This window comes from Eleginops maclovinus, chromosome 20 (assembly GCF_036324505.1).
Source record: "Eleginops maclovinus isolate JMC-PN-2008 ecotype Puerto Natales chromosome 20, JC_Emac_rtc_rv5, whole genome shotgun sequence".
NCBI classification, from domain to species: domain Eukaryota; kingdom Metazoa; phylum Chordata; class Actinopteri; order Perciformes; family Eleginopidae; genus Eleginops; species Eleginops maclovinus.
This window is the reverse complement of record NC_086368.1, coordinates 9,894,331-9,910,602: the sequence shown is the minus strand read 5'-3', so window position 1 is coordinate 9,910,602 and position 16,272 is coordinate 9,894,331. Positions and strand designations below refer to the sequence as shown.

General features: G+C 38.5%; 2 protein-coding genes and 1 long non-coding RNA gene across 3 annotated transcripts; all 3 read right to left on the bottom strand.

Moving 5' to 3' along the window:
- Positions 1-682: 682 nt before the first annotated feature.
- LOC134882760 (uncharacterized) lies at positions 683-1,498 on the bottom strand. Its single transcript, XR_010168192.1, has 3 exons — positions 1,414-1,498; positions 816-957; positions 683-728 (listed from the first exon to the last, which is right to left on the bottom strand). It is a non-coding gene; the product is annotated as an uncharacterized LOC134882760 (long non-coding RNA).
- Positions 1,499-4,484: 2,986 nt separating this feature from the next.
- Positions 4,485-6,816, bottom strand: LOC134882759 (troponin I, slow skeletal muscle-like). The gene is made up of 5 exons (XM_063910681.1): positions 6,772-6,816; positions 6,561-6,692; positions 6,360-6,449; positions 5,053-5,229; positions 4,485-4,758 (listed from the first exon to the last, which is right to left on the bottom strand). The coding sequence occupies exons 1-5, from the start codon at positions 6,778-6,780 to the stop codon at positions 4,654-4,656; spliced, it is 513 nt and encodes a 170-aa protein (XP_063766751.1). The 5' UTR covers positions 6,781-6,816; the 3' UTR covers positions 4,485-4,653.
- Positions 6,817-10,877: 4,061 nt separating this feature from the next.
- csrp1b (cysteine and glycine-rich protein 1b) lies at positions 10,878-15,740 on the bottom strand. Its single transcript, XM_063910622.1, has 6 exons — positions 15,599-15,740; positions 14,383-14,492; positions 13,768-13,936; positions 13,202-13,331; positions 12,998-13,091; positions 10,878-12,305 (listed from the first exon to the last, which is right to left on the bottom strand). The coding sequence occupies exons 2-6, from the start codon at positions 14,489-14,491 to the stop codon at positions 12,229-12,231; spliced, it is 579 nt and encodes a 192-aa protein (XP_063766692.1). The 5' UTR covers position 14,492; positions 15,599-15,740; the 3' UTR covers positions 10,878-12,228.
- Positions 15,741-16,272: the final 532 nt, after the last annotated feature.

Below are 16,272 nucleotides of genomic sequence, written 5' to 3'. Positions count from 1 at the left end.
GCCCACACGGATAGCCTCACAAAGGACAGAAATAGAGGTACAACCCTCCATTTCAATAGAAAGGACAGATCCACTGGGATCTACATCCAAGGTGAGCTGTTTCCAGCCTCTAATAGAGAGGAGGGACTGAGAGGACAAAGGTCAATCTGAGCTCACTGCAGCTGCTTCTACAGTGGCACCAACACGCCAAAAATACAATATGCTGTATGGTGAAGCCAGCAGCTTAGCAGAAGCAGTATGTTAGGCAAATTGAAATACAAGATTTATTTGTGTAGCATGAAGTAATAAAGTAGCAGAACAAAAACAACCAGCCCCTTAAGGTTTACATTCAAGCTGTTGTTTTCATAGATATTGTTTGCAGTAAAGAGCAAAAATATCCTCATCATCAGCAAGGTCAGCTATTTCACAAGTATATAAACAGGCACACACATAAATGTTAACATGCAGCATCATCACAATATTCATGCATTTTTGTTTTTAAGTGAAGCAACTGTGGGAATGTGCATCCTATTAACTTCAATTACAAACTGTGAAGGCGCATCTTGAAATGACAAACTGACTTACGTTGTTCCCTGAAAGAAGACAAAAATAAAACCAAAACATTGTTACAATTGATTCAATCTGTGCTGGCATCACTTTGTTAATATCAGTCTCTATTTTTCAAAAGATGTCCATTTACTCACTCGTACGTGGCTTCTTCTGTGTCCGACATGTTTAGGTTGCAGCACCTGTACGAGTAAGTCCCATGCAAAGGTGATTGTCACTGCACCAACAATAATTCAGAATTAACATATAAGAAGAGCACACAAACTTACCTAGATACTGCGATGCGCGCTTCACACTGTGTTCAATGGAAAATGGTATACTGTGCCCTTCTCTGTGGGCCATAAGCTTTTAAACCCAGTAGTGGATCACATGGCCGAAAGCATCCCATGTCCACAAAGGGTGGGCACATACCTGCAAACAGATGGCACATGGCATTAACTAGAATGGGAAAACACACATTCTCCATGGACTTGCATTGTCTATTTTTACATGCAAAACTATAGACTCCAGAGCGCAGGATTATTGCTCATAAAAGGGTTTCAGAGTGGAAGGCTGGATGTAATCTTTGTAAACCTCCTCTTGTGTGCAGATACACAAGACGACAGCACAACTTTTTATGATTCTACAGATAAATTACAGGTTTATTTCACAAAAGCATCTTAAACTGACATTTATTCAACAGAAAGGATATCATAAGAGTATATTGAGTTATTAGTCAATACAAAATACTGAATGTGTGGTTCCTGCCACACACAAGGCTTATGATTTATTGATTTATTCCATGCAGAAAGTAGTCCATCTCATAATTTTGTGCAATATTCCCATAGGAGGTTGCCAAGGAGATGATAAAAAGAAAACGCCCTTTACCAGTACTGTCTCCTGCGCCTCGCCTTTAATCTTGGATCTCTGCCCTCACATGCATTGGTGTTCTATCAACAACACCCTCTATGACGATGCCAAGTGTTTTGATACTCCCAGTGTATGCTGTTAATATTACATCTGACCCCACAGCCGCGGTGACAGTATGACTCACCAGATGTCTCTCGTGAGCCAAAATGTAACACTGATTGAACAGAGTTCCCCTCCACCTCCATCGGGCTTTGTTTCCAGATTGTTTGCAGCTATTTTGAAGTCTCATGGGGACTAATAAAGGTCAAGTCAAACCAGTCAAGTCTTCAGAAGCAAGAAGCAGTGTTACTGTTCTCTGTACAAAGATAGCTTGAGTCAAGTATTTGAACATTTTCCAAACTGTCACCAATGTTCTAAGATGAGATAGTCAATTCAATAGCACTGATAGGACGTTTAAAAATGTCAAGGGTTTACATATTGGAATTTTTACATAATTCTTATTGTATATCAATTTTAATAGTTTAGTATTATTCATCCCCAAATACTACATATTACAGGAAGGAAAAACGTGTGCCGCAGATTTATCTTTTGACTAAATCGCTAACAGTGATGTTTTGAGCTATTCATTCATTTATTATTTATTGCAACACCCAAGGGAACCCCCAATAATTTCACAAGTTTAGCATTTTATTTGAAATGTGTTTAAGAAAATAAGAAACAAAAGCATAGATCTGAATCTTGATATAGACTATATAATGATAAGAATAAGGCCCAACGCCCAACAGAGTCAGGGCGAAGGACCTATTGAAATTGATAAATGGCCTTAGCATGCTTAAATCCTCGAGATTTATTGCACACTTGTCAGGACTTGTGAGAAGTGTGATATTTTTGGGGTCTCATAATCAGTGCAAGCTAATCGCACATCATAAACCCAACAGGGAGACGGACATTTTTCATTTGATGTGCAACTTTAACTAAAACGCAAGTCAAGGACAATACCCTCCAAAGTTAGTTCCGGACAAAAGGGTGAACCTTATCTAAAAAGATTATGTGTGAGGGCCCGTTCACCACTGCTTGCAACTTTGATTCCTATTATTATTGTAAATGTGTGTGTTGTCTTGAAATCATTAAGTCTTTAAGATTGAATTCTATTGTCTTTTGAGATAAATTATGTCTGGGCTAACAGTACATTTTTAATTTTTACTATGCACACTGGTATTTACAAGTATACCAAGGTGTGAATACGTACACTTAAACGAAAACATTTTTTTCAAATGTTGTTCACATATAGGTTCCTTTCCTTACAGTTGTTTGAGCACAAATAGCCAACTGACCTATTTTTTTTGTTTTTGTTTTGACATGTTTGCAATGCAAGTGAGACCGACATACTGAACAGATGACTCACAGCACAGGAAAATAAAAATACCCCACAGAGAAGTCATTCATAAGATAGGCAGCAAAGCCCTACAACATGATATTCTATCCATTAATAATAGCCCTTCATGAAAAACGGTGTGTGTTTGATTACATGTTGTGTTACTTTACTAATCATTGAATGGAGCACAACTCAGTTAATCACAGTATTAAGTTATACTTTCTTTTGATTAAATAAACCTTCTCCCCCAGATTATTTTGTTGCAAACTCCACCCGTCTGGCCTGGAGTCAATTTAAACAAACAGAAAGCACTTAAGGCCTTATAATACTGGTTAACCCTGACATGGCTCCAGTCCTGACAGGGATCTTCAGACTCATTGTAATCTCTTTTCAATTAGCAGCACAAGCAATAAGACCCAAACAGTACCTTTATTCACGTTGTTATCTTAAATTGTTGAAACCTGTTGGTTGGAAATCCTTTTCCTACTAAACTGAGCTGATACTGACACCTGGGGGAAATCAAGGTTTCTGCATGCACTTTCCGTCATCTTTTGTAAAACCAGCATATGGTAGCCTACTAAAATAACCAAAAGTGTACTATTGATACATTAATATTAATTAGTAGCCTACTAAAGGCACCTTAAACTCACATAGACATGCCATTTTATACACTGGGGTTTGGGATGTTCAGGGAACAAAACAAGCACTTTCACCCTTTTAGGTTGATTTTTGGTTAATTTTGAAAAAATAATCGCCATAGGTTTTAAGCCCGGTTATATGTATTAACATTATTAGTTTATGTTTAAAAAATAAAAATAAACATTTCACCTAAAAGTAATGTTAACATAAATGTACATTTAGCCTCCAGGATTGCACCTCAAAGAGCTCAAATTCACCCCAACCCACCTTATTTTGATTCCAAAAGATACCGTAAAAGTTAGTCAAAACTACAACTGTTTATTGTGTTAACGTAGTAAAGACTTGCAGTTATAGTATTTTATTGCAGCTATAGTATTCAGAGTGCATAGGGCAGGTGATACCTTCATACTTAATAATCAAACGCACCCCTCACAGTGACGCGGGCTCTTGTGTAGCGGCATGCTACGCTTGGAAACTAGCATTTTCATTAAGAAGCTAACATGCAGTTTCAGAAGAAATGTGTGTAAGTGAAGGCTAGTTATAGCCATAAAGTTTGGTCCAAGCTGGAGTTTAATGCTGTCCTGGGCTGCAGAGATACTCTTCATAAAGGATTTATTCTCCGCCGACAAGCCAGGTAAGACTGCGTAACTTCCCCCAGGCTAGAGCAGGTGTGTACAGCTTATGCTAGTTTAGCAAACGTTTAAATGTCTGTCCTGCTGGTTGATGTTTTGCATGTATGCATATATGCTGCTGTCCATCTACTTGATTTGCATTGTAATCAATGCTTGCTCTTTATTTGAGTAATGGTAAAGGTTGTTTATGTTGAGTCTTATATTTTGTTAAATGTGCGTCTTCCTTGACTCTTCCCTGATTGCAGTTTTGGCAACTTTTAAATTATGTCTTTGGTAATAATTGTAGGAATCTCCCATCACATGTGTGTTTGTCTGTAGAGGACAGGCAGTCCCACACAAACTAACCAGAACAACAAACATCTTATTGACATTTCATCACAACAGCTGGTTGATGCAAAACTGTGTGTCTTTAAGAATGTAGAGCAACAGATAGACACGAAAAGTTAAACTGCATGTGGTGTATTTATTTCAGTGATAATGCAACAAAACACACAGAAATGAATTGAATATATAAGATTGCCTGTAGACCTGTGAAGTCCTCTAAGTTTATGCATTAATGTGTTGTGCTGTATGGATTCTTTGGGGCCAGCTGTTTCTTTCACTGACAGCCATTTACTGGTTTTGGCCCATTGCTGCATCAAACATCTTCTTGCGGCCCTCCATGCCCGACATGGCCTCCACATTCTTCCTCCAGTCGCTCACCTCCACCGTTTTCTCCTACACAGAGAAAAACACAGAGTCTTTTGTAAAATCTTTCCCTTTTGGGATGTTGTTCTGCACATTTTGATTAATGAAACCTCTATTAGGGCACAGCCTCTCCATAAAACAAACCCTTTTGACATATAACAATCTTTATTTTACACAATATGATATCCTGACCCTTACACCTGTGGTTTTTAATTTCTTTTTGGAAAATATCTCAGCACATTGTTAGCCATGTCAATAAATAAGGATGTTGTCCCTTGGCTAAAATGATCTCCTCTACTTTCTCTGCAATTTCTCCTAACCCACCTTTTCTGTGTCTTCCTTCTTGACTGACTTAAGATTTGCTCGCAGATCCAGAGAGACTTTGTGTTTTGAACCCAGTAGGGAGCGCAGGATGGCGTCAGCAGAAACCCTCACCCTCCTCAGGCTTGGTCTCTTAAACTTCCCTCGCAGGTCCACTACCTTGATATTCAGGTCTTTAATCTGCAGAGAAAGTAGAGAGTAGTGTCGAGTGTAACAAAGTACATTTACACAAGCATTTTACACAGTATTTTGACATCTTTTGATTATTTCCATTTAAAGAGGACACATCATGCTCATTTTCAGGTTTATATTCGTATTTTGTGGCTCTACTGTGATATCTTCCATGCTTTAATGTTCAAAAAATGTCTTTATTTTCCCTCATACTGCCAGTGCTGCAGCCCCTCTTTTCACCCTCTGTCAACCAGTCTGCTCTGATTGGTTAGCTAGCTCTGTTGTTATTGGACAACCGCTTAGAGATGTCCCGCTCTTTAGCTTATCACTTTGATGTTGTTGGAGCACTAGCCAATAGTAGCTTGAGTGTTAGATATTGATGTCACTATGTTATGGAAGTAAACTAAGGAGGGGGAGGAAGTGTGTTGGAGAGAGACACACTCTGGAGGGAACTTCGGGATTTTACTGTAGGCTTTGCAAACCATTTACATGCACACAAACTTATATAACACTCTACAGGAAAAATAACACTCCAAAATCATAAAAGGTTTTCTTTAATGCTTCTATTACCACTACATTTCAGAGGGAAATATGGTATTCCTTACTTCAGTAACACTTACTTTTTACATATAAAAACACATGCGATGCTAATATGAGTCGATGCATTACTGTACTACTATGTTGCATGTTACAAAGTATCCAAAAAGGGTCCCATGTGGTCACCAACTACAACATAATATGCTCTTACATTAGTTTGTTAATTAGAAAAACAGAATACTATAGTATTACAGTATAGTGATAATGTAAAACTGGGAAAAAATGTAATACTGTAGCCTAACTACATTTGCAATTCAGGACTTTTACTTGTAATGGCTTATTTTATCTCTACTTTTACTGAAGTGAGTGATCTGAATATTTCTTCCACCACTCATAAAGAGTAATTTAATTTAGGTATCTTGCCACAGACAGTGAGAGATATTCAACTTTTACATTCGAACAAAAAAACTAAACTTTCTTGGTGTTCTGACATACGTTTGACCATATCAGAATGCTGTGAAAGCTTTGTGATGTCTTTTTTGTTGGTTAAGCAATCATAAGGAGCTGTTCATTGTTATCTTTCTTAAATAATGTTCAGTTACCTCTCTGGTGTTGTGCAAGACTTTGGCTTCAATATCATATCGCTCCTCGTCCACCACGTCAATTTTGGCATGCAGCTCTTCACATAATGCCTAAAAAAAGACATACAAACAAGAGAAAATTAATATTGAATTCATCAGCAGATTAAGCAACAATATTCTATAGTCTAAGCTTGCAAATATTATACTCTGTGGCAATTCTACCTTTAACTCTGCTATCGACATACAGCTGGTATGTAAGGGAGGAGTTTTATCTTCCAGGTACTTCTTCTTCTCATTCTCCTTTTCTTCCAACTCCTGCTCCAGCGCCTCCTTGGCCGTGGCAGCCATCAAACTCTGAAATATCATGAATCATCATATTTAGTTTTGATTTACTGTGAAAATGCATTCTGGGCAAAATGGACGGAGGACTTACCTTCAGCATTAGCCTGCGAGAAGCTGAGATTTTTGATTTCCTCTGCAAAAAGATTTAAACAGTTTTTAAATACAGTGTAACTTTATAGTGGCGAGCAATAAAGTGATAATCTTAACATGTGATTTATTTGACTTCTTAGTGGGAAGTGTCATGGCAAACTTACCTCTGGTCTGTGGATCGACAATAAAGAAAGGACAAAATAGACAGAAGAAATGTAAAATTCATGCCATTGCAGATACAAAAAACGTGGTCATTTCCATATTATACTTCATGTGCTTTTATGGATGCATCGATGTGATGTATGAAACTGATACTCTGATTTGGAAATGGAAACAATAACAGATTAACACAATACTTACGCTTTTTCAGGCATCTTGGGTATCTCAATTCCCCCTGGAAGACAAAAATAAAAGTTTTTGCCTCTGAAGTGGGGGGACCACTGGGTCGAGTGGCCCAAAGGGTCTTAACTATGGTTTCCCTTTTAGCTCCACTATACATTCAAATTCAGTTGGCTTTGTAGTGTTATAATACTGGAAAAAATAGAGTGTTCATGAAGAGACATTGATCTATTTAAAGCTTTTATTTTGTTAATTGTTACTCCATTGCTTTTATTATCCTTTAACACTTAAATGTATTATATTTTAAGTTACTAAAGGACATTTCTTTCCACTTGGCCAACCTTTTTTTTTTGTCGTTTATCAGGCATTGTTTTATTATCTAATTCGTAGAAAGGCCTTCTGGACCAAATCATTTGTCACCTCTCAGTGTTGATAGCACAGACGTCTGCCAGAGAGCGAGGGCAGATGGGGAGAAGCATGCACAGCCCAAGAACGGAAGATAATCCAAATTACATTTCCTGCTTACACCCCCTGTCCCACTGGATAAAGACACAGATATAGACTATAGACTGGTATATATAGAAGTTATAAACAAAACAAGACTGGCCCAAACATTTCTACATCCAAAAAGGGCAAATTAAATTAAACTGAATCCTGGATTTTTGGACTGTGGGTCAACCGAAATATCCCAAAACATTTCTCACCAAAGTTTCTGGGAACTTATTGGATGTGTATTTGCATTTCTAACCATTAGATCTGTTGAGGACGTAAATAACCATCAGTTGCCACCCAAAATGTAGTTTGATTGTTGTCCAGATTATTTGATATACTTTTGATTCCATTTATTTTTAAATATACAATTTCATTTATAAAATCCCATCTTTGATCAAACAATCTCTACCAATATCCCTGACTGTAGGTAAATAATCACACAGAAGTAATCGAGTAAATTGATGAAGCATAGGCCTTTCTTACCTTTCTATGTTGTTGCAGTGGATGCAGACAGGCACAAAGTGATGGAGAGAAGAACGTACCCGAATATTTATCTCCTGCTGCCCTCTATCCCGCCTCTATCACAAAGAGACCTAAATAGAAACACACACAAATACACACTAATGAGAGGGGGTGGTCTCAGGATAACAGTAAATGTGATGGTCATGTTGTGTTGACAGATCATCGATCGCTGCTTTCTTATAATAATGTGTGAGAACTTTTCTGTGTGCCAAGGCGCGATAAACAGCGTTCTTGTCCACTTTCACACCAGCAGTTTGCAGTCAGTTGTTAATCTGTTTTCCTCTTGTGATATATTTAAAGGATCTTCTCTGCTGTCATACACCAGCTTTGTTAAACCTCAACAGATAGCTGAGACGTTAGACTTGTTTTTTATCCAATTTTGTAGCAAACTTCAAGCTGCTGTAGCCAAACGGCTTGTCTTGTGGCTATAGAGGATTTCTGAAAGTTTATTTGGCTTCTTAACGTGATGTTGGAGACATGCACTGCCCCCCACCACCTCTGAGACTCCAGGCCCCCGTTGGTCTGATTAGGATAATGGCTGCAGACAATGCTAAGCTGTGGTTTTAAGGCAGGAATGCAGTTTCCACTATGCATTTAGCTAAGGCCAACAACTAAACATAGACAAATTGCAGCACCATGTGAGGCTGCCACTCTTTGATTCTGGGTCCGAGCTTTCATACTGTATGCGTGCACGCTAAAGGTTTGTGTACCAATCCCCCAGGAAGTGTGCGGAAGGCTGTAGAAGTGGAAGTAAATTTTTGTAGTGGCCAAACGGTGGTACTACTACAGCAGTGTCAGTCATACTTTTTTCCAATTGACTTAAATTGTGAAAATATATACTGTAAACATCTTCTTTCTTTTTTTTTTTTAACTATATCAACTACACAATACGACCACTTTTAAATCCCTTGTTTTAATCATTTGTGTATTCCAGAGTTGTTTTTCCTTTCCATTCCTTCGCTGAGATCGGCCGTGATGCTGAAGACAGGATGCAGGGCTTAGGAAAAAGTGCTGAGTTCACTAATGCAAGGACAAGAAGTTCTTACATTAGTCCACAAAATAATTTGTGTCCACAAAATAATTTGTGGACTAGAGATTTAATGATTAAGCTTGGACAGCAGTGGCACAAACGTAAAAGCCAAGTTGGAAATTTGGTCACATAGATAGTTACATTTCTAAGTGATAAAGCAGTTTTGAGTTTTTATCTAAGCGGCAGACTGAGACCAGTCCAATAAAGACCTGTTCTATGGTCCAAGCACTAAGTGTATTGAACAAACCAACGATTGAATGTGTCACAACTTTATTCAATCAAACAAAAATAAAACTGAGAAAATGATTATGGTGCCAGAGAGGCACAAACTAAAGTCAGTGCTCAGATTCAGTCGGCAATGTTAATAATAACGTAAAATATCCTATGGCCAGATATCCTATGGACTTCAACTTCAACCACTGCTGCTTTATAAAGCACTGAACTGTTTAGGGACACAATATATTTAAATGCAATTAATTTATATCCATTTGAATGTGTTTCTGTTGCACTACCACTTTACCTTGCCTTGCCTTGGGTGTGCCAATACTCTCTGTTGACAGTTTTTGGGAAATAGTAAAACTTGCCGAACTGTTCTTTGACTCTCGCGGAATCAGGACTTTAAAGCCCTGCTGATGATTTGATTTATGACACTGAGATCCCCTCTATGGGCAGCTGATTATAATTCCTCAGTAAATTTATATGGCAACAGGATTACCAAAGTGCGGTGTGTGTGTGTGTGTGTGTGTGTGTGTGTGTGTGTGTGTGTGTGTGTGTGTGTGTGTGTGTGTGTGTGTGTGTGTGTGTGTGTGTGTGTGTGTGTGTGTGTGTGTGTGTGTGTGTGTGTGTGTGTGTGTGTGTGTGTGTGTGTGTGTGTGTGTGTGTGTGTGTGTGTGTGTGTGTGTGTGTGTGTGTGTGTGTGTGTGTGTGTGTGTGTGTGTGTGTGTGTGTGTGTGTGTGTGAGTGTGTGTGTTTCTAAAAAACTGAACACTGACTCGTATATTTAAATGCCAGCGAATTATGCAACAGTACAGTACAGTAGTTTTCAGACGTGACCGTGTGCTGTACATTTTTTGAAGTCTGTAGTGTTCATGGAAGTTGTATCTTGTCGGTCTTTCATAAATCCAGTTTACAATCACAACTGGAACAGATTAACCAACAAACATTTTTCATGTGATTTATAGAATGAGTGTAAGCAAATGCAGGCTTCTCTGAGCTGCTGCTTGATTCTTAATGCTTTACTCCAGCCAAACAACTTAATTCCAAGACACTTATTAGTTTTCATCAACTAAGGATTCTTTAGTCAAGGTCCTTTTGCTTTCTTTGCTCGCTGAAATGACAGGATTTACTAGACTAATAAAACACAGTTTGGTTGTGTCAGAAGTGTCAACCTCTTTTAAATCCAATACAGATTATTCTGCCCTGACACACTGAGATACACCGAGAGATACACACCGTAGATGTGTCAGACGGGAATGAGGCTTTTTTTCTTACATAACCTTGAACCACAACACAATGTGGTATAACATTTTCCAGGGAAAAACAAGTGAGATTGCATTTGTTTCATTAGACTTGCATGTTAAATTCAAACAGTGTTTAAACTTTCTTTACATATTCGCTCTTGTCTTCATGCCTTTAGGAGGGTAAACCACCAGTTCAACATGCTTAAATCAGTGCAATCACAAATAAAAAGACCATCAAATAATACAAATACAACTTCAACCAAATGATTTATTTGTAGTTTTATTTTTGAAGATAAAAAGATTTGTTGCAGTCATTAGCTCTTCACCTGATCACGCTGTAAAATTAGATTAAATTACTCTACTGCCCTCTAGTGGGGAAAGTCTGAAGACAATTGAACTACATGTCCATGGTATTTTCATATTTGCAGCAGGACATTTGGAGAAAACATGTTTACATTTTAAAACGTGTCTAATGTGTCAGAAATTAAATATATTATTTATGACTTTTAAATCTAAATACTGTCATACTTTTTTCTGTGTGTGGATTCGGACCTAGTTTGGCTGTGATCTGACTCACACACGTTGTAGTCTTTACAAAAACAAACAGCTGCCCCCCTCCCCTCCACAGCTGCCCCTCTCTCTGGTCAGCGTGCCAGCTCCTCGGCGCAGGCAGAGATGGGGCTGAGCACTGCGACTCCGTTGTTCCTAACAACAGCTGGCGTTTTCCTCTGTTTGATGATGATTAGAAGGAATTACTAGCACACCCAGTACCGCGCACACACACACACACACACACACACACACACACACACACACACACACACACACACACACACACACACACACACACACACACACACACACACACACACACACACACACACACACACACACACACACACACACACACACCCCAGACCAGAAACCCAAAAAGAACAATGACATTTGCGCAGAGCATGCCAAACTTTGACTCATGGAGAAAGAAAAATCTATTGCGCTTGTTTTTTTTGTTGCCTGATTTAATTTGTGTCTCAGCAGTAAAGCATATCTTAAGACAATATCTACAGCATGTGACATGCTAGGCAGAAAGGGACGCTTTATCTTGAGTGTAACTGAAGCATTATGTAAGCCTGATATTTCAAAGCTGTCAGTCTTAAAATATATCTTATTTTTCTCGGTTAGATGCCAACTGTTTTAGGCATAAATCGGTCTCAACACTTGCCAAACTTAGTTCTGTTACTGCATTAGACATGTCTCTGAGTATTACAGCCTCGGGAACTGTTTTTTTTTTCCCTAAGGAGGGTCATCTTTTAGTTAACCATTCAGTCAAACTCACACAATGTGCACATTCAAACATAGTTAGCGTTTTAAACATTGAGCATTATTTTTGTTTTTTAAGCCGTCAAAAATAGGACAATCTAGATTGAAATGTCACACAGAGCAAAATCTACTTGGTGAACTTGTGTATATAAAGCAGTGTGTCGAGTGCCTCTGTCACTCCGCTTTGCCTTCAGCTGGAGTGAACAGAGTAAAATAGGCCATATATCAACTGAAGGATCCTTGAAGTGATGCTATCTGAGCGAGGTCAGTCCCTGGAGGGCCCAGGCTTGGAGTTTTACTGGGAGTGAGCAAGAGCTCCTGCACCTTGACCAAAACCAAACCCTTTGGGGCCGAAGTTCTTGGCGTAGCAACCTGTGGATGAAATTGCAGGGACATGGTTTGTTAAATTGCTGTTTGAAGAGCACTGCTGCAGCATTTGGGTGGCGGTTGGTCTATTTATTTGTACATACAGTAAAGGCATAATAGACTATGAATACAAATATACTAAATGGCAAAATTCAGACGGCTGCTGACCTGTTCATACTCTGTCTTAAGACATTTAGAGTGATTGTCTGCACCAAAGGTTAAAGTTCAAATGTCATTGGCTGAGTTTGACCTCTGCATATTGGAATTATACATGTTGTACAATTTTATACTGTCTATACAAAACAATTGCAATACAGTCATCCAGTTGTGATCCACTGATGAAGATTTTCTCATTTGTGATAGATGTGAAAAGTACAATAAATAATTATGTAATCACCTGATCAAAAGGTTATTTCCTCAATTAATCAATATATTGTTTGATCCATAGGATATCATAAAATAAAGAGAAATGTCCATTAGTTAAAATGCCAATTATTTCCTAAAGCCCACAGTGCTTTATTTTGAGCATCAAAGTTCTAAATGCCAATTAATATAACACCTGGAAACAGAAAACGGGATATCCAGATTATTAGTTTTAGACCAAGAAAAACATAGCCATTTCTGTTGGTAAAATGAATAAGTGATTATCGAGATAGTTGCCGATTTTTTTTCTTTCAGACATCACCTCATGAGATTACCTTTACAGAAGATCTCTCCGTCTCTATCGGCAAGGGTTGTGGACTCGAGTCCTTTTCCACACTTGGCGCAGCGAAAGCAGCCTTTGTGCCAGGACTGACAAGAGAGCAGAGAAAACGTTAAATGTAAAAAAAAAATAAAAATACTGAGAAAAGACAAATCCTCTTTTTAATCTAAAGTGCTGAGATAACTCATTTATCTCTTACATTGCCTCCTCCAACAACCTTCTCGGCTGCGTACACTGTTTTCCCACATCGAGGACACACATCTGAGCCGCCTTGTTTCTGGGCAAACTTTGAGGCGTTGGGGTTGGATGTAGGGCGATGAGGAGCTTGTCTGCCATGGAAAAAGAGAGATTTAAAGAAGGCATTTGGGGAGGACTCTACAAAATCTCTGAGACTGAAACCACTTCTTTACATTAAGAGCAGGTACAGGTATCTGGATCTGGTTTATGTTTCATCTCTTAGTCGAAAGTGTTGATTCAAACAGAACTCAAATATTATATAACATGTTGAAATGACAAAAAAAAATCCAAGGCACTTAATATGATAATGCCATTATAATTTAGGCAATCTACATTTTTTATAAGAGAGTGCCTTGGATTTTTTTAGTGATGTCCTGATCTAAAGATTACTTGTAAAATCTTGTTTAGAGTCCAGAAAGAGTTTCAACTCAATGACTCCAACTTGATTTATATAACATGTATTTCCACAATTTGGATGTACAGTATAATTGTGTTTTTAATAGTTTAAATAAGTGCTGTTTTGCTCACTCTTCAGGCTTGATCCCCAGTCCCTCTCCTGTGTCCATACTCAAGGTGCCGGCTCCGCCTCCGAAGCCGTAGCCTTTCGGCCCGTATTTCTTGCCATAGCATGATTTGCAGTAGATCTCATCCACATGGACGGCCACTGTTGTGCTGTCTAAGTTCTTCTTACAGACCACTTACAACAGAAAAAGAGAACAAATTAAAAATCTATGTACAATCACTTCTTTTCTTTTACTCTCATCAGCTCCTACAGCACAGTAACTCCCTTTCTCCAAAGCATTTTTTCTCGGATGATTAGCTGTGACATTACCCCAAACTATGCGTGACATTTTAAGGAGGAAACCCACTATGTGCTTGGCTGCCTCAGATAAATGCTTGTCTGTGCTGCAGGGAAAGTGTGTGTACCTTCCTCTGCCATATAAGGAAGCTTTTGTCACATGTTTCCACTGGATCCATATAAGGACTGAGACGTCTGAGCAAAACCTGCAGATGCTCACTTTCCTGCCCTGATGCCAAATACTCCGCATTCCAACCTGGCACAGGCCGTGATTACCGTTTACCCTCTGGGAGTTAGGTCAGTATACAAAAAAAGCAGATTACCTGGGAACTTAAAATACTTACTGCACAGAAAGCAGGATTTATGCCAGCTCTTCCCCTCGCACTGCACTTCCTCTGCGAAGTATACAGTTTTCTGGCAGCAGCCGCACTTGTTTCCTCCTCCGAAAGGCATTCTGTAAGCCAGCACGAGAGCCAGTTGTATACACTTTTCATTCATTGTATATATAACATCTGTCTTTTGTAAAACAGATCAGTGTTGCTCTGCAGACGGAGGACATCTGCAACACTTGAGGTGATTTGAAATAATACCTATAAAAGGAGAGGTATCACTTTGCTATGATACACTGCTCCTTTTTTCCTTCGAGCAGGACTGTCCAGCCCTGATAATAAAATGCAAAATATACCTGCTGACGTTGCCAAGATAAAGATGAAATGACCTCAGAATACACTCTGCATTAAAACCACGCCAGTGTCAGCTCTCGGAAACATAAATGTAAGGCCTTTTCATGGGGATGATCTCATGTAATGAGGGCCTCAATCCACACAGAATGTCATCAATCTACTAACTCGCTCTGGATAAACAGGAAATTCCATGCCTTTTTTTTTTGTAATCACACGTTAACAGTCGTGACCTCAGACAACCCGACAAGCTACCATGATCTGAGTACTTTACTCAAGCAATACTTTAGAAAATGCTAAAGAACACAGTTTGAGGCTTCAGGCTACAACACTTTAAAAACAAAGTAAACAAGAATGTTTTTTCTTGTGCTTTTTTCAAGGTTGTCTCATTTCTTTCCTGCTGATGACCAGGAAACACTTTTGAAGCATAAATGTATCCTATCTAGACAATATGAGGAAATGTCCATCCCTAAAAATAGGCCTCTTAACTGAATGCAAAGTGCAACACTTACACAAAAAGTAACCCTTCTCCAAAGCCCAAATATTAAGAAAAATACCAAGTTCTTGCTTTATCTACATTTTAACCTGAATTTGATGTTTCTTTTTACAAATGTATATAATACTAAGACTGACTTTTATGTTCAAAGTAATAGATTTGTTTAGGATTGTTGTTAACACACTAAAACCATACAATGTAGGAATGTTAGTCATTTTATGTTTCTATTTATTCCTGTTAAAATGAATACGGCCTGTCGTTTAAAGCTCAAACCATCACATCAACCAATGTTTATAAGTTGAAAAAGCATACAAAATAGACAAAACTAAAACTAATTCTACTATCACATCTTAATGTCACGTGTTGACATTAAAATGAGCCTACCTGTAAGTGAAAGAATGATCCTCTGTTGTTCTTGAGAGATGTCTGAGTTTAAGAGAGGCAGAGGTCTGATGAGGAGAGACAGAGGGAGGCTGAGAGGACACCAGGCTGAGGGAGGAGTCACAAGAGGGAGACAAGAGAGGGAGAGAGATGTAGGGAGGAAAGGGGGAAAAGACTGTGAGAGTAGTTATTCATAGTTTATTATAGGAGAGGGTGGGAGACAGAAAGAGATCCTTCATCTCCATATTTGAGAAACTGTTGAGAAAACGGAACCTCCTACCAGAAAAAAGTCTTAATTGAAATGTAAAAGCAACAGATGGTGTTGTCTAAAAAGGAGCCAAAACTGTTGAGGTTCAAAGTAATTCTGCACATTAGCGACCCCAAATGGAAAGTAGAGCTAACTGATTTTCATGTTTTTTATATCTACAAATAATGCAGCAAAACCTCCATAAATGATGAAATCCAAATGTCTCTTTGTTGAACACCTCAAGTAAATATTTCAACTTTTTTTTTGTTTCTTCCTCTGAAAGCTCAGTTTTTGTTTTTCTTCACAGAACGACAGTGTGAGGGATTTTGTGTATATGCTGCTGTCTCTTTCTTTTGAAGTTTTAGGACAATTATTGAAGATAAAGGCTTTGTAACTTATGGCATTGTAATCACACATCATTCATCTCACT